General features: G+C 42.5%; 2 protein-coding genes across 13 annotated transcripts in view; both read right to left on the minus strand.

Moving 5' to 3' along the window:
• The window catches only part of POLR3B (RNA polymerase III subunit B), a 113,642-nt gene extending 111,010 nt beyond the window's left edge, over positions 1-2,632 (minus strand). Inside the window, exon 1 of one of the 2 annotated variants that reach the window (XM_060113129.1) lies at positions 2,407-2,632. In XM_060113129.1, the coding sequence (XP_059969112.1) occupies positions 2,407-2,478 (72 nt within the window). In that variant the 5' untranslated portion in view covers positions 2,479-2,632. Of the gene's footprint in view, positions 1-2,159; positions 2,250-2,406 lie in introns of those variants that run through there. The other variant, XM_060113130.1, reaches the window with a different exon arrangement.
• A 4,466-nt stretch (positions 2,633-7,098) lies between these two features.
• The window catches only part of TCP11L2 (t-complex 11 like 2), a 41,275-nt gene continuing 27,301 nt past the window's right edge, over positions 7,099-21,072 (minus strand). For all 11 annotated transcript variants that reach the window (XM_060113692.1, XM_060113695.1, XM_060113694.1 and 8 more), the window contains 4 exons: positions 16,792-16,979; positions 16,397-16,578; positions 13,931-14,103; positions 7,099-9,412 (listed from right to left, as the gene is read on the minus strand). In XM_060113692.1, coding sequence (XP_059969675.1) covers positions 9,168-9,412; positions 13,931-14,103; positions 16,397-16,578; positions 16,792-16,979 — 788 coding nt within the window. In that variant the 3' untranslated portion in view covers positions 7,099-9,167. The remainder of the gene's footprint in view (positions 9,413-13,930; positions 14,104-16,396; positions 16,579-16,791; positions 16,980-21,072) is intronic.

Genomic DNA, 21,072 nt, shown 5'->3' on the forward strand with positions numbered 1-21,072 from the left:
AATCAGGGAGAGGTCAGCAAATGGACAGTAGTTAAAGCCGTGTAACAGATGAAATCACCTACAGAGTATATAGGTGGAGAAGAGTTCCATGAAGTGAGATCAAAAACACTCCAACATTTAGAGATGAGGAGCAGAAAGCACATCTAGCAAAGAAGACTGAGGAATGGCCTGAGGGGGAGGCAGACAACCTGGAAAAAGTAAAAACATTTTTCAAGAAAAAAGGTAGGTGGGGGCAGGGGGTATGTAGAAAATCTCTATACCTTCCTCTCAATTTTGCTGTGAACCTGAAACTACTCTAAAAAAAGTCAAATCTTAAAAAAAAAAAAGAAGTTGAGTCTGGCAAAACTCATCTATGATGATAGAAATCAAAAGGCGTGGTAGGGCACAAACTGAAAAGGGAACTTTGTGGGATGCTGAAAATGTTCTATATCTTGTATGGGGTGCTAGTCATTTGGGTATACATAACTGTCAAATGAACACTTAGTACTCATGCATCTTACTGTATGTAAATCTACAAAGAAGAATGCGAGAAAGATCAGAGAAGACTATATGAGGAGAGTAGAAAGATCTTGAGGAGATCTGGGGTGGGGGTGGGGGGTGGGGAGAAGAAACAGGTTAGAGAAGTAAGCAGTGGCCAGAATGAGAAAAGGACTCATATAAATATGGTAAGGACTTTAGATTTTGCCCTGAGAGCAATGGGCAGACTGCAGAATTTTAACCAAGGGAGCAACGTGATCATATCTGCCTGTTTAAACTGATGGCTCTGGCTACAGAGCAGAGAACAGACTGTTGGAATGGGACAAGTCAGGAGCCTAGGAAATAAGAGATGACAGTGGTTCAGACTTGGAGAACAGAAGAAATGAAGTTTCAGAATTGAGTAAATTTTGTAGCTGGGGGCCCTTAAGATGGGACGGTGGATTAGATGCAGAGGACCAGGAAAAGGAACTGTTATTCCTAAATCAGAAGACTGGAAATGTAGTACTGGTCCTTTCACAGCTGTGCAAATTCAGACAAGAAACAGAAATCCTTTAGGCTTATTCCTTCAGCTCTCTGGAGAAGCAGTCCAGTCAGCAGTTAAGGATGAGGGCTCTGGAGTCTTGACTGCCAGGATCCAAAATACAGATCAGCCATTTAACAGCCTTCTGAAACTGGGTGAGTTACTTAACCTCTCTGGGCCTTAAAAATCTTCATTGGCAAAAAAATGGGGCAAAAATATTACTTGCTTCAGATGATTAAATAACATAATGCTCGTTAGGCTTGAACAGAGCTGGCACATACGTGGTCAGTAAATGCTGGCTCTTAAATAGCTGTTCAAGAGCTAAAAATTCAGATCAACTATACTCCAATATAAAAAAAAAAAGTTAAAAATCCAGTATTGACCAATGAAGATCAGCAGTGTATTGCAGGCACTCACAGATTGAATCTAACAGACTGATTGTAATTCCTTTATTTGCCGAATAATTATTAAAGAAATAGATTTACTGATCCTGTCGGCCATTCTCCTCCTTAAACTTGTCAATGGCATCCCAGGCCTCCTTTAGATGTCTAACAAAACCTTTCATAATCAGGACCCTTATCTGTCGCCCTTAATCTCTCCTCTACTTTTCTTCATTCCAGTACTACTGGATTTGTTTTAATTCCTTAAAAACACATGGTCTTGCCTCCAGGCTTCCAGTGTCCTGTTCCCTCTACCTGAATCTCTCCCTTGACTATTTCTCCACTTCCCATCCCATGCCAACTAAGATTTTGAGGCCCAGAGAAGTTATATGTACCTTTCCAGAAAATAAAATTACGTCAACATCTGAACTTCATTAGGCAGCTCACTGTAGGGCAGTTATCCTTAACTTCTGAGAATCTGATGAAAGCTACGGGGCTACTCCCCCGAAAACACCTAGGCAAAATTTGGAGTGAATTTTCTCGGCGTTTAAAATACTCCTGCAGCCCAAACTTGAGTTCCCGGTGAAAAGGAGAAATTACTAGCCTGGGATTCAGACGATCTGGTTTTCCCACCACAGCCAGCTGTGGGACCTCACCAAAGTGGCCTAAGCTCCCTGGACCTCCTCATCCCTTATAAGCCGTCAAAGATGCAATACGTCCCCCCAAGGTGGGCGAGAGTCAGTCCTCCCCTGACAACACACAAACACTGGAATGCGTCCAACCCGAGAGCCGTGAGCGGAGCCGCTGAGTCTGCGCGGCGGCCGACATCTCCCCTCAGCTTTACCCTTGCACGCACAAGCGGTGGCCGGCTCTGGAGAAGACTCACGCGCGGAGCCCCGAGCACGCGCAAAGTCCTGAGCATGCGTGGAAGACGCGGCCCGCCCCCTTCCGCGGCCAGAGCTCTCGGGGCAACGCCTCCCGGGGACGCATGCCAGCCTCTCTTCCGTTCCACGCGTGCCCTGCCCTCACCTCTACAGTCGGGATCGGCGCAGCCAGCTGCTCCGGGGTCAAGTTCCCAAACTCCTCCGCAAGCACGTCCATGCTGTTCACGACGAAGGAAGGAGCAAACAGAACCCTCACACGCGCCTTCGCTGCGCCAGACAAACTGCTGTACCCGTGGAGAGCGGTGCGCGGTGGTCTAAATAGTCCCCGCCGCGCAACTTAATTGGAGGCGCGGAAGAAAGGTTCCGCCTGCTCTCAGTCAGAACCTGCGGTTGAACCCGGATGTGGCTGAGGCGGAGCTTGGAAACTGCGCCCCCTGGTGTCGCTCGGAAGTCTCGCCTGGGTAATCTTAAACCCCAGCGGACAGATTTTGTCAGTTATCCCACAATCAAGACCAACAACGCGTATTGTCGTTTTAAAAATAATTCAAAGAAAACGGTAAATGGATAATTTGCACAACTTGAGCCACCGAGGCATAGAATTCGTTTAATTTAGCTCCAAACTACACATTGTATAGTATGGAAAAAATAGGAAATTAACCAAATGCCTAGTAGGAGGGGATTGGTTAATAAATTAAGGTACATGCGTGTGATGGCCTATTATACAATCATTAAAATGACCACAACGTGAGGAGGAGTTAACTTACCTAGAAAGAAGAGCATAACAGGACAGTAATTAAGATACTGTTATATTCTAAAAGGGCTAGACAGAAGATCCAGGAGTAAATTCCAGCAGAAATTTAGTATGAAAAGATGACATTTTAAATCAGCAGGGGAAGATGGCTTACCCAAAAAATGATGTTGGAGCTGCTGATTAGCCATTTAGAAAAAAAATACATCTAAGTAAATCCTGTACGGATTAAATATTTAAATGTTAACGAAACCTTAGAAGAAAATATAAAGTGAATAAATCCATAACATTGAGCTGTGGCCACCTTCAAGGATAGCAATATCGTCAGAAATCATAAAGGAAAATATTCATAGATTGGATAATATAATTCTAGCCATAGTTTTATGATCCCATGGAAATTTAAAAATTTTCTGAACAGATGGCTAAAAATCACCGTGAATGGTTTTCAAGAAATACAAGTTGGCAGAAGAGAAAAGATTGGTATCCCTAATTTAAAGTGAACTTACAGGGACTTCCCTGGTGGCGCAGTGGTTAAGAATCTGCCTGCCAGTGCAGGGGACACGGGTTCGATCCCTGGTCTGGGAAGATCCCACGTGCCACGGAGCAACTAAGCCCGTGCACCACAACTACTGAGTCTGTGTTCCAGAGCCTGTGAGCCACAGCTACTGAAACCCACGCGCCTAGAGCCTGTGCTCCGCAACAAGAGAAGCCACCGCAATGAGAAGCCCGCGCACCACAACAAAGAGTAGTCCCCACTCGCTGCAACTAGAGAAAGCTCACGCGCAGCAATGAAGACCCAACGCAGCCAAAAAATTAAAAAAAAAAAAATAGAGCCTGCCTTGTAGCGGGTTGTGCAGTTATATGAGATCAAAGTGCTTAGGCCATATGGTAAGTAATTATTTTACTACATTCTGAAAGAAAAAAATTATATTCAGTTTCTCTACCATGCCGGCAAGTGCAGCTGCTGGGACAGATTACTAGGTTTCCTTTCTTCTTCATAAAGCCTTGCGATAAATCCCTAGGTCCCTTTGCCTTGAAAGCTGAACAAGGCTAACATACCAAGCTTAGACATGAAAAGATATAGCTTCACTTGAAAAACAGAGAACAAGAGGGTACAAGTTGCTAGTACAAATGTACGTTCTAAAAGGTTAGATTAAATCATGGAGGATAAAGTCATATCTGATTTACTAAATGAAATTAGAACATGTTGGGTGTGTCACTATCCTTTGAAGTTGACAGCAAGGACAATAACTGCAGCCTTCTATGTACCCTTGAATTTCTCTGCCAATGACAATATTGGGCTTAATGAACCACGGTTGTGATATGATTTGACAATTTTTGGTCTTATGTACTTCAGTACTCAATCATCACTTCTCAAAATACTAAAACCTCTTGAAGTGTGAAAGAGATTTAGGACAAATAAATGAGCTATTGTAATGTATTCGTCCACATTATGCTTTAGCGGTTGTAGACAATTACAAATACATTATCTCATTTGATTCTCACAATAGTTCTGCAAGGCAGTCAGGTAGGTTAGGAAATGGATATTCAGGGAGACTAAAAGATTGGCTTGAGGCCATATAGCTATGAAGCAGAAGTGAATTCAAACTCAGGTCCTGTGGCTCTCAGTCCCGTGCTACTTTTACTGAAAAATGAGTGGAAAATGTTGGAACCTAATATCCTCAGAGGTAGAACAGGCTGAATTTTAGTTTTTTTTTCTTTTTTTTTTTTTTTTTTTTTTCTTTTTGCAGTATGCGGGCCTCTCACTGTTGTGGCCTCTCCCGTTGCGGAGCACAGGCTCCGGATGCGCAGGCCCAGCGGCCATGGCTCACGGGCCCAGCCGCTCCGCGGCATATGGGATCCTCCCAGACCGGGGCACGAACCCGTATCCCCTGCATCGGCAGGCGGACTCTCAACCACTGCGCCACCAGGGAGGCCCTGAATTTTAGTTTTAAGAAGGATTCAAGTGAAAAAAATATGTTGCACAAAAGATGGCACTCCCCACGCCCATGGCTTGTCCTGGATTTAGCTTCAAAACCCTCTCAACACAGTGCTCTGGGAGCTAATACTAAAAGATCAGAGCAGACACATGACCTTAAACTTATTTTCATGGGATTTCCCTGGTGGTCCAGTGGTTAGGACGTTGCGCTTCCAATGCAGGGTTCTCGGATTCGATCCCCGGTTGGGGAACTAAGATCCTGCATGCCCTGTGGCATGGCCAAAGTAGGGGCGGGGGGTGTAATCAGGTAACTCCTGCATGGTCTACTAGGCAATGCCCAGCACTTCATTAACGCAAGGACCCAGTAAGTTCTGTTGTTCATTTAAAAAATAAACTTATTTTCATAAAAAGATGATTCATAGGGCTTATTCAAGGAAACTGGAGGGATCTGAGATGGAGACTGTTGCTAATGGTTACCAATACCCAACACCCACGCCCGCCTTTTCTCCTGGGCACCTCGTCCTGACTCCTTTGCAGTTAGATGGGGCCAGATGACCATCTAGCCATCTAGTCATCAACTAACGATCTAGTTAGTTCTGGCCAATGTACCATGAGTAGAAGTGGGTGATCCTTTTCTTTCCCTTATCTTCTGAGTGATTAAGGAGATGCTGAAGGTTTCGGGGACTATTGAGTTACAAGATGAATGGAAGTTGAGTCTCTAAGTGGCTGAATGGAGTAGGGTCCTCGACACACACACCAACCTTCCCTAAACTTTGAACTACAATTTGAGAAATAAGGTTATGCTGAGGCTTTGCTCAGCAGTTCATCTACACACACCAATAAAGGTTGACTTCAGTGACTGTGCCCTTCCTGGAATCATCTTTTCGTGTCATTCTTAGAGGTGATACTGGATTGGGGGACCTCTTCACACATTTCTCCCATTCAAGTTTTAAAGACCTCATGAGTGCACATGATAGTGGATTTGTTTTTCTCTTTCTGCTCCTTCCTATTTGGAAGAAATCCCTAGTTGGGTGACCTTGGTGGGAACACAGGAGTCTAAGGGTCAGCTACTGTCTTGTTCCATCCCCTGCAAATTAGAGCCTGGGCCCTTGACAGAGATTCTTCCAACTGAATGTTGATATCTGAGACTTTAAATCTTGAGCAAATGAGGCAAAGCAGCAAGGACAATTGAGAAACCAGTCTCTGAATCCAGCTTGGCTGAGGTCCTACGCTTGCACTGCCTTGGTTCTTCCCATCTTCCAAGCTTAATTCCCCAAGTAAAACAGATTCCATGAGGTACTTAAACCTCTCCAATAAACTCTCTTTCTGCTTCTGTTAGCTAGAGTCCATTTCTACATGGACTCTTGTGCCATGTGTTCATGTGTGAGTGTGTATACACATATGCACACAACACAGAATATTCTAGCACCAACAGCAAGTGTTCTTTGCCAGGGCAATCCTTCCAAAACATAAATTGCTTGTAACCTTCTCCTGTTTCAAAAGATTCAATGGTTATCTCTTTCAGGACAAAACCCTCCCTTCTGAGCATGACATCCCAGAAGCCTTTTACCTTGCTTGTTTCCCCTCTCATCACTTCCCCTCTTCTATAGGCTGGACCCTTGGCTTACCATTTCTCTACACCATCGTACCCACTGTGCACTTGACCTCTTGTGCCTTTCCCTTTCTTGGCAAGTTCCTGCCTACCCTTCATGCTTTAGCTCAAGGGTGACCTCCACGAAACACAGTCTGGCAGTATTTCCTCTAACACCATGTGTATGTGTTTTATTGCCCGAATTACACTTTATTGCAATTGTTCACAAGTTTGTCCTTCTTACTAGGTTACAAACTTCTTCAGGACAGTGTCTGTCTAGTCATCTGTGTATCAAAGATCTAGGATACTTCTTGGCACACCATAGATGCTCAATAGCTATTTGTTGACTGAATGAACGAATGAACATGACCTGATGTCTGTGAGGCTCTGATGATCAGCAGAAGAATCCTTCTAAAACAACTGCAATAAAGACTGTGCAGTATTCCAGCCCTGAGTTGCCCAAAGGTGGTTTAGAAAACAAAGAGACACCAGCTATCTTGAAATAATTTTTAATGTTTTAAAATTTAACTAGTGCACACAATACATGTTTTAGCAGAAGAAGAATGAAAGTGTGTGTATGGTGTTTAATAAAATTGACATTACAAAACAAGACCATGTTAAGAAAATTCTCAAAAGTAGAAGTAAACATTTCAGTAAAAACCAAGTAAACAACACGCTAAGGGATAGGATTTTAAAATCCTAATAAATGTAGTTGCCTAAATCCAGACTTCAGACATTGAGATTTACTTTGTCACTTAAAAAAAAAAGGCAGAATGCCCTTCATTTAAAAAAAATGTTTGCACATTGTTTTCCTGCTGGCAACTCAGTATAATCAAGTATATAAGAATACCAGACGGATTCCAATCTGATAATATAAAAGTGTATCACCTGGTCTTCTGGTTAAATATACAGTTCACCTCAGAAAGCAACAAAAAGTTATGCTACACATTACATTTCTATGTCACACCCTCCCTGCTGTCCAGGTCCCAAAGTGAACACAGTTGAAAACTACTTCAACTTAAGAGAAAATGAAAACAAAAATCTACAGCACCTTATGGTTTCTAAGCATAGGAAACAGGCAGAATGGAAATACAGGAAGAGGGAAACAATGGGTGAGACCAATGATGTGCTCTTCAGTAAAATTCCATTTATACACAGCTGCTCAAATGGACAGAATGGCTGATTTATGTACTGGTCATGTGAGAAAAACAACTGACTTTCAAAATTTCCTCAAATTCTGGCAGATCCCTCCAAAATGTAAAGACCGGAGATAATTTATTCACACAATCATTTCCTAGAACTTTATCAAATAATTAGGTAGCATCATAATGGTGAAGGTCGTGGTGAGGAAGAGGAGGTGAGGAAGAAAGGAGCATTATTTTTTACTTCCTACCCACTCTTCCCCATCAAATTACTAAGGTTCAATGAATCCTCAGAAAACCAAACAATCAAAATGCATTTCATGCAAATAAAGCACTTTCCAGGCTGAGTCCGTCCAAAAGGTAGTGCTTCACTTAACACTTCGGAAGAAGTATGTAATTCCAGGACAGTATGCAGGTTTCTCTAGAATCCTGACAACCAGTGCCAGCTTGGCAAAGTTTAATTTAATGCATAAGAATGGCAAATGATGATGATACTTAGTAGAGCATCTTGGTCACAGCAGGTAAGAATTTAATCAGCACAGAAGGCATTTGCTAGCACATTATATGGTTAAAAATTCCAAAGTTCAACTATTTCTTTTTCAGACATGAATTTCACTGAGAATGGGGATCTCGTTTTATCAATTTTTCTTCTTCTTACAAGTAAAACAATTCAAACCACTCCTGCCTTATGTAAAAATATTAAAATCTTATATAAACCTTATCAGTGGCCTGAGAAATGCAGGGACATTCACGAAGAGATGTGTGCAAAAACTGTTTCCCTCAGAGAGCAGGATAAGTGAGAAGAATCCACCCTCTAGAATAAAATTTTAGAAGGTGTTTGTCTCTATTTTCACTAAGTGAACAAGGGAGGTTTTATCTAAAATTTGTATGTAGCTTTAAAATGTATTTAATACATTGAAATTCTAAACAAATACTGACAATTTGTATCACAAAATGTGATTTGGTATATTTGTAGAATTTGAGGACTTACTACGTAAGCTTCTATTACACATTAATAAAATTTAATTGTACATTTAAAATACGATTATCCCTTACTTTACATAATTTATTCAGAACATCAATCCTCTTGGTTATGTTCACAACTTTCAACCTTTTAAGAAGCTGTACCAAAGTTAAAAAAATCATTAGATTTGATGTGAAATACAACTCCTTATGGGTTGAATGAATAAGCCAGATATATATGCTTAAGAAAACATTTACAAGTATTATATAGGTAATATAATTAATTACAAATTGCTTTCTGTTCATTAAAAACATCGCTTTTGGACTTGTAGATAATGCACAAACAGGGTCATTACGACGTGCATGTCTTTGCAATGCTAATATTACTGGATTATACAGATTCGGGCTAACGCTGTGCCACAGACAGGACTGAGAACGTGCCGCATCTGAAATGCCACTGATGGAAACAGACTGGGTACCTAAGTGCTGGGCTTCCAATCTCTTATCCAATGTCAGTTCCTCTTTAGTTAGTAGACGATGAAGCTTCCGCCTTCCCCGTGGCTTCCTCACTGAAGAGCAGCTTTCGAAGTATATTTGCATAAAATGGTCCATACACTTGTTTGTTGAGATTCACAATGTTTGCATATTGCGTGCCTAGCACCTCTAGCTCCTGCTGAACGACAGTGAGGCCTCCTGGCACGGCAGGCATGCATTTTTGAGGGTTTGGCAGACAAAGTAGGCTTTTCATGAATAGCTGGATTCGTTTTTCTGGGGAAAAAGAAGGCATCTTTATCTGTCCCATTATTAAAGCACATGATTTTGAAAAATGAGAATAGTAATTGTGGTAGGTGGATTGCAGCAACATTCTCAGTTCTTGACCTCTCCCTATATTCATGCCCTTTCCAAAGCAGCCTTGCAGCTCTTCCCATCAAAGACTGGAGTCTGTTTCCCCATGCCTTGGAGCAGGGATGGCCTTACGACTTGCTTTGGCCAATGCAGAATGTGGCAGAAGTGCTGGTATGTGAGTTCCGTGTTCAAGAGGCATGGTTTGAACCCACTCTCTCTGCCTACCACCACCATGTAAACAAGCCTGGGCTTGATGAGGGACCATGTTGAGGGAAGCCTAGTTATTCCATCTTAGGCCATCCTAGACCAACCTGTAGCCAACCAACTCCCAAGCACCTGAGAGAGCCCAGGCAAGATCAGCAGAGCTACTCACCCAAGCCACAGCTGACCACAAATGCACGCGTGCGTCCAGCAAGACCAAAAGAACTACCCAGTTGCCCCACAGACTTGTAAGCAATGACAGATGGAGTTTTGGGGTGATTTGTTATGCAGTAATAGCTAGCTAACAAAACATGCATAGCATTTTCAGGGTGGGGTGGGGAATCTTTTACAAAAACTCAACATCCATAATTTTAGTTATGTATCTTAAAGCTGAGTTTGTAAACTGGCACTGCCAGTTTGGTCCACGTAGTGTTTTTTTAAAAATAGAAGTCATTTAAAATGAGGGGATTTCACATAGAAAATCAAATTTTTGGTTCTTCTTGAAAAATCTACAGATCTGGCAAACTTGGGGGCCCAAACCGCTCCATGGCAAGGGTGAACACACATCCGAATTTTCACAGGACAGTTAAAGTTGACACCTGCTGTCCTGGCATAATTAAAAAGAGCACTCTCAAAAGTGTCCTGGGGTGGAAAATAAATTATATGATCACCCCCCATGTGGGAAACAATCTGGAGTCACTAAGGAAGGGCCACCTCAACTGGCACTGCCACCTTCTCCATTCTTCCTGCTTCAGTGCCTCAATGTATCTGCATTTGAGACGACTTCACAAAAGCACGCAAATGCATAAATAAGTGAAGCTGCAGTAGTATGGGACAAATGGTACTGGACAAGCCTGACATGCCCCAGCCCATGCTGCTCCAAGGATGTTCTCTGGCTTTGGAAACAGAAATCTCACAAATAAGGAAGTTTACTAAGGAAAATACACTCCGTCGAATACAGATAACTATATTGCTGAAACTTATCTCTAAACACTTCTCCCAAAAATCACACGTTTCAGCCAGACCTGACCTAGAACTCAAAGTCCCCAGTGTTCCATGTCCATATCTTAGCCCAAATTGTTTCCTCTTACTAGAATGCCTTTCCACCTCACCTCATCTCTGCCCAAGTCGAGAGCATACTTCAATGCTGATGCTAAAGTCACCTCCTTTCTGTGGCTTTTCCGCAACTGTTACACTATCACCCCGTATTACTGTTACTTGAGAATTTATCTCTCCCTTCTTAGACAGTGGGCTTTCTAAGGGTTAGGGCTATTTTTTTGTCTTATGATATCCCTGGTCTGGCATGTGGCAGGCACATCATAAATGCTGCTTGAATTAAAGTGAGATTGGAATGTAAAAGGTCTATAAAGATAAACCCCAAACTGAAAGCAATGGGAGCCAGAGAGGAATGGGGGCTGGAGAAGGCAGTCAAAGATGACTTGGGCCTTATCCATAATTTGTCCACAAGAGGAAATTATTCATGGATGTATCACTTGTATAATTGAAATTTACTTTTTAAAAATGTAGGTGGCTATTAGCATGCAAATAATTTACACAGCAGGTAATCCATAAATCATTTTTACATGGTTTTGGTATATATTTGAAAAAAAATGGTTTGAAGGAAAACTCCCTCTCTAATTACCTTTTTTAATGGCTAAGAACACAGTGGGAGTTGTAATTCCATTGTAAAGAAACAGCACATCAACTAAGAACAAAAGAAGGCAGACTGTGGGTACCATGAACTACAGGGGAGGAAAGCCAGGGGTAAATTGGAGCCCTTCTGTCCCAGGGATCCCTCTAAGTGCTTAATGTATTCCAGCTCCTCTGCAGGCAGAGAATTAAGAGGAAACTGTCTACTAAATTCCCCGTTAGGCTGACTGCTCGACTCTCAGAAGCCGGGTCTATTTTCATCACAGATATGGTCCAAACACTTTTCACAAGGCTGTTTAAAGAATGAAACTTTTTCAAAACTGTTATTATGCTGACAAGTGGTTCTATCTCCTCTGTGGATGAGTCAGTTTTTAGGCCAAGACTAAGGTGACAGAAGCGTCTGTCCATTTAGGAGCAGCCAAACGGAGCCCCTGCCAAAGACGTGCCCTTGGCTTCCAGAGCCCAGGGAGGGACGCTCAAGTGAGTCATTCAAGTTGCTAGGCAACAATACTTTGAATGAGGTTACAAAATACTTCCAGCTTGCAAAAGAACAGGAAACTTGGACTGGGGAGAGCTGGGTGGAAAAAAGTTGCTTGACTGGATTTTAAGAGGCCACCTCGGGGTGGGGCATCTCCTGGACCCCAGCTTCCCTCTCCCTTGACACTGCAAGTACTTCCCTGATCTAAAGCAAGGGCATGGAGGACACCCAATGCTCTGGCCACCCTGCCAATGAGCGGCAGGGCTCCAGCTTTGACTGTAGTGCCCATTAGAACAGTTAAGAATATGAGTCAGCGAGGCTCAGGAAGAAGCCATACTCTGCAACCTGCTAGTTATGCGACCTCAGGTGAGTTACTTAACTGCTCTAAGTCTCCATGCATTCACCCATTCCACAGATATTTATTAAAGGTCATCTCTGGGCCCAGCATGGTATAGGGAAATAGCAGTGAGCAAATAAGCGCCCCGTCCTCATGAGGCCTGTGCACTAGTGGGGGGTCTCTTGGTACGTGGCAGAGACCGCAGACAGCCTGCCCCTCTTTTTCCGGGGAACACCATCTTCCAGGTGTTAGCGTTCAGCTGGAGACTACAGGCCATGAGATGCATGTCAGCAGTGAAGGTTACGCAGGGAAGGGCTCAGCCACAGGCAGCTGCTATGCTGTGTGTGTTACTGTTTTCACCCGTCACCCCTCAGCAGCCCACATGCTGCACACTGGACAGCTCTTTTCTTGGGGGTGGGGTTGAAGCCTAGAGCTATTAAGTGGCCTGGGTGGCCTAGATCTCCAGCATCCCGTGTCCCCAGGGATAAGAATGAGAGAAACTATTTAAGAGCCTCAACTAAATAATAACAAGTACTTGTATTCTTAGGGAAGTCAGTGCTGTACTTTGAAAGCTTGCAGATTAGTCCTGGAATGTTAGTATATTCGAATGCCACACTCTTTCCTCTGTCTGGTCCATTCCTCACCCTCTGCAGTAGACACTTGCTTTGTGTCCCACATCACCCTCTTCCCTTCTTAAGGCCACAGCACCCTGATCTTGTTTGGGGGGAAAACAATCTCTTCCCTAGTTTCAGACCAGGTGTTACAGGTAAAGCTGACTCACCAGGAACTGAACACGTCTCAAGTTTAAGTTTCTTCCCCTCTGGCCACCATGACTGAGTCAACAATGGGACGTGACCACCGTCTGGAGTCAATGAGACTCAATTCTGGGGTCACTGTCTGAGCTAAGAGGGGAGGGAAACTGACTCCTTTTTTTTTTTTTTTTTTTTTTTTGACTTGACTTAAACACAGAAAGATGTAGGCTGGAGCTGAAGTCATCTTGTTATGTTGGGAAGAGACTATCCGCGGAGACAGCCAGCCCAGAGGAAGGCAGTGCTGAGGGACCAAAGTGGGGAAACCAGCGCCCAGGACATAGTTTAAGCTCTGATTAAGCTGTACCAGCAGCCAATCCCACCCTGCTCTTTTCTGTTATATGAGCAAATACATTCCCTTTTTGCTTAAGCCACTTTAGAAGCTTAGGTTCTCTGTCACAAGTAATAGAAAAAGTCCTAACTGATACATTCTCCCCAACTCACCAATACAACTTGACCTTAAGATATTCATTTTCTTAGCAATCAAGTACAAAAAAAGTCTACCCACTATACCTCTCAGTTCCAGGGTCTTTTCAAGTCTTTGTCTCTCTAAGCCTGACCAACACAGGGGCCTCAGCTCACACAGGTTAGCTCCCAGCAGAGCCCGTGTCTACTTTCTGTGAACATACTGCCAGCTGGTCTGGATTGCTCTATTGATCTAGGAATTTAATATTACTGGCAGCATGATGTTATTTTCTTCATAAAAACCTATCGGCTGGGTAGTAAGGTAGAAGGCTCTGCAACATCCCCCCACTCTGCTACATATATACACAGAAGCAGCAATGAGTCCCAAACCTTTGAAAATATTAATGCTTTCTTCATATTTTCAATATTTATTCACTCACCAAAAGAAGCAGGTAATCTGTTTAAGACTAAACTTTGACTGACATTTAACATTAGCCAAAACCAGCATGGTAAAGCAAATTGGAATTGAAGCAGAAGCCAATAAAAACATGAAGACTCACCAATCAAGGACCAGATAGGATTGTCCTCCTCTTCGATGCTTGAGAATTGACCTACAAGATTAGCTTGAACCTCAGCATTAAGAGCAGGTAAACCTCTCTCCATCAGGGTCTTGTTTACCTCAACACAAGTCTGAACACCGATAGAATTTAGGACTTCCTTCAAGTTAAAGGTCCTACAAAACATGAAACAAAAATCCCATCAGGGATAGTTTTTATTTAGCAAGGTTTTTGTTGTCGTTGTTGTTTTAAAAATATACCAACTTATTTCAAATGTCTACCAATTTTCCCCTATACAGACAATACTTACCTCTATTAGAATAAGCTTAGAAAACAGTAACTCCTCCCAACCATCCTTTATATGTAGCAGATTTGTAAATGCTTAAAACCACTCAATTCTGTGGGTAACGTTTAAATAGGAAAGCACAGACAGAAAAATGTGGTCCCTGAAGGTAAGTCTGCAACCCCATCTTCAGGCAGGGCTATCAGAAAGGGAAAGAGTAGGTTCTTTAAAAAGTAACCTATTTACTTCTTAAAATAAACCCTCTGGTCTGAGTGGATTCATTCATAGATTTTTTTTTAATGTGCTTGGAAAATGAGGTACGATCAATTCCTTTATCCATGCCTGAGCAGTAAATCTCTAACACCAATCAAAAACAAGAAATGAAGATATTCAGAAGCCAATACCATAAAGACAAGTTACCTAAAACTCTTGACCTACCATGATGAAAGGTAAGAAACTCCTTCACATTGTTACTTTCAAGTAACTGATCAGTAATCCCAAATATATACAGTCCAGAAAATTGTAAAAAGTAAATTGTAAAAAGTGGTGGGTTATTTAACAGGTAAGGAAAAAGGTGTAATTAGAAACAGCGTTTGTTGGATCTACACTGTTGGGGAATGATGATGGAAAATTGCCGCTCACTAGTCAGAAAGGGTCTTTAAGACAACTTTGTGAAAAATGGGAATTAAAGGATAAGAGATGGGGGGATGGGGTGGGGGGAATTAGACAAAACAAAAATATAATCAGATAGGCAGAACAACTATAAAGATGATGACTTAACAACTAAGTAGTTATTAAAAGCTAACGTTTATCAAGCACTTACCATGTGCCAGACACCTGCCCTAAGTGCTTCACACGAGTCATCTTAAGCTTCCATTAACTCTAAGGTAGGTACAATTATTCCCTTCTTACAAATGAGGAGTTGAGACTCAGAGTGATTCAGGATCTTATTCAATGGTACATAACAAGTTAGTAGCATAGCTAGGATTTAAACCCTGGTTTGTCTGACCCCAAAGTCTGTCCTCTTAGTAACCATTTTGCTGTGTGCTTTACATTAATACTTAAGCAGTACTGGGGGTTCACTAAAGGCTTAATAAATTAGAATTCCTGGAAAATAATGGTTACCCAGTGTGGGAAAATGCTAAGATAAGATCTATTTCAAAACCAGAGCCAGAGCAGGTTTCTTTTTATTATAGGTCTTAGGTCCTGGGATGTGAAATAAAAGAGCCTGGCAAGTTAGCACCAGATCAGTAGGAAGGGCAGGGCCTTGACACAGGCCAGGGTTCAGGCCTTGGCTTGTCCTTTTCTTGGTGTGCACCCCAAGACAAATCGTATTCTCTCTCTGAGCTTCAGGTCAAAATGAGAACTTTGGATGCTATAACCACTTGGGCTTCTTTTGGCTTTTAATATTCTAGGATTTTATCAAGTCATTTATGTGCTCTCTAAGTAATGGGCAGGAGGATGGGAGGTTGGGTGTATCTCCCTTCAAAGAGAGGAATAAAGTCCCTGAAAACACCTGAAAGGGGAACCAGCAAGAGGAGCTGACCCATATGAGACCCATGGAAACATCTGGCCATTGGCTAAGACTAGGAATTTTCTAACTTGGACAGGATTCCCAATAGGATGATCTAAATGCAAAATTGAAATGGTATTCTAGTATTCAATGAAGGTTTGATGCTGGGAAATGAATTTGGCAAAAACAAAACTTTCACTGGACTTGCAGAGCATCTCTGAAGGACAGAGATGTCACCACTCTGAAGATTTCACAGAGGCTGAGTCAGTGAAGCTGGTAAACATTTCATGGCAGAAAACCTATGGAGTTGGAACAATTGAATCAGAAAGCCTCTTTGATAGGGCGTTCTAAACACTGAGCATGGTGGATTTCTGCGTTTTGTTGTTTTTTTCCACAACACTGTCAAAGAAGAGCTTTTGCACACACCCATCCTAAGTGGAAACACTGTACTCACCCTGGCACTTGTTATGGAAAAGACCTCTCCTTTCCTATGATGGGACATCTAAGCCTTCAGTGATATTAAAAGAAATTCTAAAAGAAGAAGGTGTGAGCTAAGCTCCTCTTAAAGCACAGTCCTGAATATCACATCCAGATGTCAAGGCTATTCACATTCTCTGAAACACATGCAGACCCTGAATACAAGGCAGAGCAGATAAAAATGCTTGGAACTTACTCTTTGTTCATGCCTTCAAGTAGAACAGCTGAAATCTTTTTTAGCCTGATTGCAAGCTCAGGTAGGCCTTCTGTCATAGCACCCACCATGTTGTTGGTGATTAGGGACAGGCAGGCAATCATTTTCAGTTGATTCAGCTTTTCTGTCAGTTCCTGAAGACGTGCTCCATCTGTCATGAGTGTCTAGCAGGTTTATTTAAAATGTAAAAATAGTAAGGGAAGCCCAATACCATGAACTTGTAAAATAAGCAATGTTACATCCAAACTCCCATTTTTATCTGATTTCAGTAAAGTTATTAAATCACATGCAACACAGACAGACCAGCTGATTCACAGTTTGAACTTAAGAATTAGAATACTGGAAAACTTGAGTGAAGGAAAAAAAAAATCACTCACCTCTGGTAATTCTTTTTTCTGATAATCCCACTGTAACAATTTCAAATAACTATTATTTAGCACCAATGTAGGGCTCAGGCTTGGCTTGGAGCTGTTTTTGGCCCCAGGAGTTAAAGCAGTCTCAGAAAGAGAAAGTAATTCTTCATGTACAGATTCTTTTATCCATTCTGTAGTTTGATCAAGAGCACCTGCAAGTGCAAAGGCCACATATTTGTCCTACAGCTGATGGATTCCTTCATTTGTGCATTCTACATGACAGATGTCAGGTTAGGTGCTGGGCATGAATGACAAGACAGCCATGGCCCTCAAGGAGCTCAGCTTAGAGTCCAGATGGGCAGACAGACCTGTAAGCTCACAATTACAGCAGAATACATTGAATACTAGAAGACACAGCAGGAGTGGAGGGAGGAGAGGCTGTCCAGGACAGACTGTAAGAGGAAGAACTCCGTAAGTGACACTTCAGGATACAAGGCAAACAGAGGAAAGAGCTGTCACTCCAGGCTAGAAGAATAGCCTACAAAAAGACCCAGAATAGTGAGAAAATATGGTAATTTGGATGCTACAAGCAAATCTGTACTGCTGGTCTATAAAGAACTAGGCGGGAGAGAGAGTGGCAGCAGATGGCATCAGATGGATAGACAGGCCAGCTCACATATGACCTTGGGTCTTGTGCAGAGAAGGTATTTAGATTAAAGGCATTGATGACTAATTAAACATTTTGGGGTTCCATACCCCTCCTCGGAGTGTCTGAATAGAGCTATGCCTTTCCCAGCATGCTGGTGTGCACACTTTATTTTACTTCAGACCCAGTTCTAAGGTTTCCCCCTAGAAATAAATTGCTTTTTATACCACATTTCTTATAAAATTATGTATTTGGTAGAATTTATAAGGTGGCGATTGCTTAAAAATGCAGACTGAACACAGGTGCAGATTTTTTAAAAAGACCCAGAGAACAAAATAAATAGTCACCCTGAAAACAGGGGTAATTTATGAGCAGCTCCGTTTGCCACACTTAAGCAACACCACCCCCAGAATTTCACAACTTTGTTTCTCCTCAGCTGGCAAATGTTGTTCTTGGTTTTCCCAGTTCTGTTTATAAAGATATAAAAGACTTGCAGTCTTTTATTTAAAAGGTACCCAACAGAAACAGTGGAAACCATCATGGATATAATTACAATATGGTAGTAATAAGCATTTATGCTGCAAGCTTAATCATTTACAGCTGACAGATTTAAAAGCCCATTTCTTTATCTCAAACAAAAGCAACAGTGTAGCATAGAGGTTCTCAATCCTGGCTGATTGTAGAATCACCTGGGGAACTTTAAAAAGAAAGAAATGTGATCTTGGGCACTGGCTCTTGGAGATTTTGATTTAATCAGTCTGAGATGGGGCTCAGGCATCTGTGTTTAAACACCCTAGGTGATCCTAATATGTAGCCAGAATTGAGTACAACTGGTAAAGCAGAAAGAGCATGAGTTTAGGGGAAAACATGGGCTTTTCTCTAAGGGATCCGCTGAGATTTCACTCCTACAACCTAGTACACTGACTGTTCTATGTGGCTCCAAAATCGAGGTCAACCCTATGAGGCACTGGTACCCTCGGTTTTTCATATGGAAAAGAGCCTCTCCATTCATTTCTTCAGTGACAACTGAGCACCTACTGTACACCAGATACTATACCAAGTGCAGAGAATTCAAAGATGAGTAAACACAGTCCCTATACTCAAAAACCTCCTTATCTACCAGGAGAGAGAAACAGAACAATAGGCAATGGTTTTACAGGTGCATTTACCTAAGAATTTCTCAGGGGCAGTGGAGGCCCAAGAGCACTTCCCCACCAATATATGTTCCTGTTTCCTGCCAGGAAGGCTTGGCCTAACCCCGCTGAAACTATCTCTGGTTCTCTCAGTCCATATCCTGCCAGTCCTTAGTGGTCCAGCCTCTTCCTGTGGGAAGCCTTTCTTGATTGTATGGACCCATACTTATCACTGCCTTCTTTTTGTTTTTTATATAAATTTATTTATTAATTTATTTATTATTTTTGGCTGCATTGGGTCTTCATTGCTGCGCACGGGCTTTCTCTAGTTGGGGTGAGCGGGGGCTACTCTTCGTTGCAGTGCACAGGCTTCTCATTGCAGTGGCTTCTCTTGTTGCAGAGCACGGGCTCCAGGTGCACGGGCTTAGATGCTCAGCGGCATGTGGGATCTTCCTGGACCAGGGCTTGAACCCATGTCCCATGCACTGGCAGGCGGATTCTTAACCACTGTGCCACCAGGGAAGCCCTATCACTGCCTTCTTGAGGCACATCTGCCTTTGAATTTTTTATCTGGCTGTCATTTCTCTTAAATAGCTGACCTGAAAAACAGCTTCTCTATTATTAAAAAAAATTATTAAATAGTTCATGTGCCTTTAATATTACTAGTGATATGAAAATGAGACTCCTTGAGAGTCCAAGCCTATGACGTTTATTTTTGTTTGTTTGTTTGTTTTTGTTTTTTTTTTTTTTGGTACGCGAGCCTCTCACTGTTGTGGTCTCTCCCGTTGCGGAGCACAAGCTCCGGATGCACAGGCTCAGCGGCCGGCGGCCATGGCTCACGGGCCCAGCCGCTCCGCGGCATGTGGGAACTTCCCGGACTGGGGCACGAACCCGTGTCCCCTGCATCGGCAGGCGGACTCTCAACCACTGCGCCACTAGGAAAGCCCTAACGTTTATTTTTTATATAGCTTTCCCTTGACTTAGCTCATAGCACAACCTGATAGGTGTGTGAGATATCTGGCCTTGTCTTGGCAGACCCCTTTGCGTTGGAAACTAATCAAACGTTTTTCCAGTGGTACTTGTCACTTAGTAGGTTCTCAAAAAGCCTCTGCTCTCTATACCTGGCATGAGAGACGCAGGAGGTTTGCTATTTAATTCACCATCTCTGGAGGTAACCATGGGCTTAAGTACTGACTCAAATAGTCTCCTGGGCTTCCCTGGTGGCGCAGTGGTTGAGAGTCCACCTGCTGATGCAGGGGACGTGGGCTCGTGCCCTGGTCCGGGAGGATCCCATATGTGGCGGAGCGGCTGGGCCCGTGAGCCATGGCCGCTGAGCCTGTGTGTCCGGAGCCTGTGCTCCTCAGCGGGAGAGGCCACAACAGTGAGAGCCCCGCGTACTGCAAAAAAAAAAAAAATAGTCTCCTTTAGACTGACAAATTGATTTGGTCCTATATGCCTGAAGATATCTTTCCCTTCAACTGTCATGCAGTAAAATGTTTACTAATACACACTGTGCATGCAAATCAAACTAGAAGACACAGGGTGTTTTAACTCTTTCAGAAAGCAGAGTAGGGAACACTTCCTAATTTATCTTATGAGGGCAGCTTTGCTCTGACACCAAAACCAAGCAATGGCATTATAAGAAAAGAAAATTACAGGGGGACATCATTCATAAATACAGATGTAAAAATCCTTAAGGAAGCATTAGGAAGGCAATAAGATAAAGATAATATACCAGGGCCAAGTGATTGGATAAACATCTCAGGATTGCAAGCTTGGTTTAACACTAGAAAAAAAATCAGTCACTGTAATTTGCCACATCAACACAATCAAGGGGAAGAAAAATATGACCAATTGAGTAAATGTAGAAAAAGCATGTGAACAAATTTAATATGTGACCTATTTAGATAAAAATTCTCAACAGGGCTTCCCTGGTGGCACAGTGGTTGAGAGTCTGCCTGCCGATGCAGGGGACACGGGTTCGTGCCCTGGTCCGGGAAGATCTCACATGCCGCAGAGCGGCTAGGCCTGTGAGCCATAGCTGCTGAGCCTGTGCGTCCGGAGCCTGTGCTCCACAACGGGAGAGGCCACAACAGTGAGAGGCCTGGGTACCTCAAAAAAAAAAAAAAAAATTCTCAACAAACTAGAAATAGAAGAAAACTTCCTTAACCCCCAAAAATGACATCTATGAGAAGCTGCGGCTAACATCATACTTAGTGGTCAAACAATAAACATTCTTCTGCTAGAAAAGCAAGGATGCCCTTTCTCATGACTTCTATTCAACACTTGATTGGAGGTCCCAGTCAGTGCAATAAGATAATCCAAAGAAATAAAAGGCAACATGATTGTATATACTATAGAAAAACCTAAGGAATACTCCAAAAAGCTATTAGAATTAATAAGTTAATTTAGCAAGGTCTCAGGATGCAAAGTTGATCCTCAAAAATCAATTATATTTCTATATGCTAGAAAACAAAAAGTTTTATAAAATAGCATTTATAACACCAGAAGAACATAAAATGAGAT

This window comes from Mesoplodon densirostris, chromosome 11 (genome assembly GCF_025265405.1).
Source record: "Mesoplodon densirostris isolate mMesDen1 chromosome 11, mMesDen1 primary haplotype, whole genome shotgun sequence".
NCBI classification, from domain to species: domain Eukaryota; kingdom Metazoa; phylum Chordata; class Mammalia; order Artiodactyla; family Ziphiidae; genus Mesoplodon; species Mesoplodon densirostris.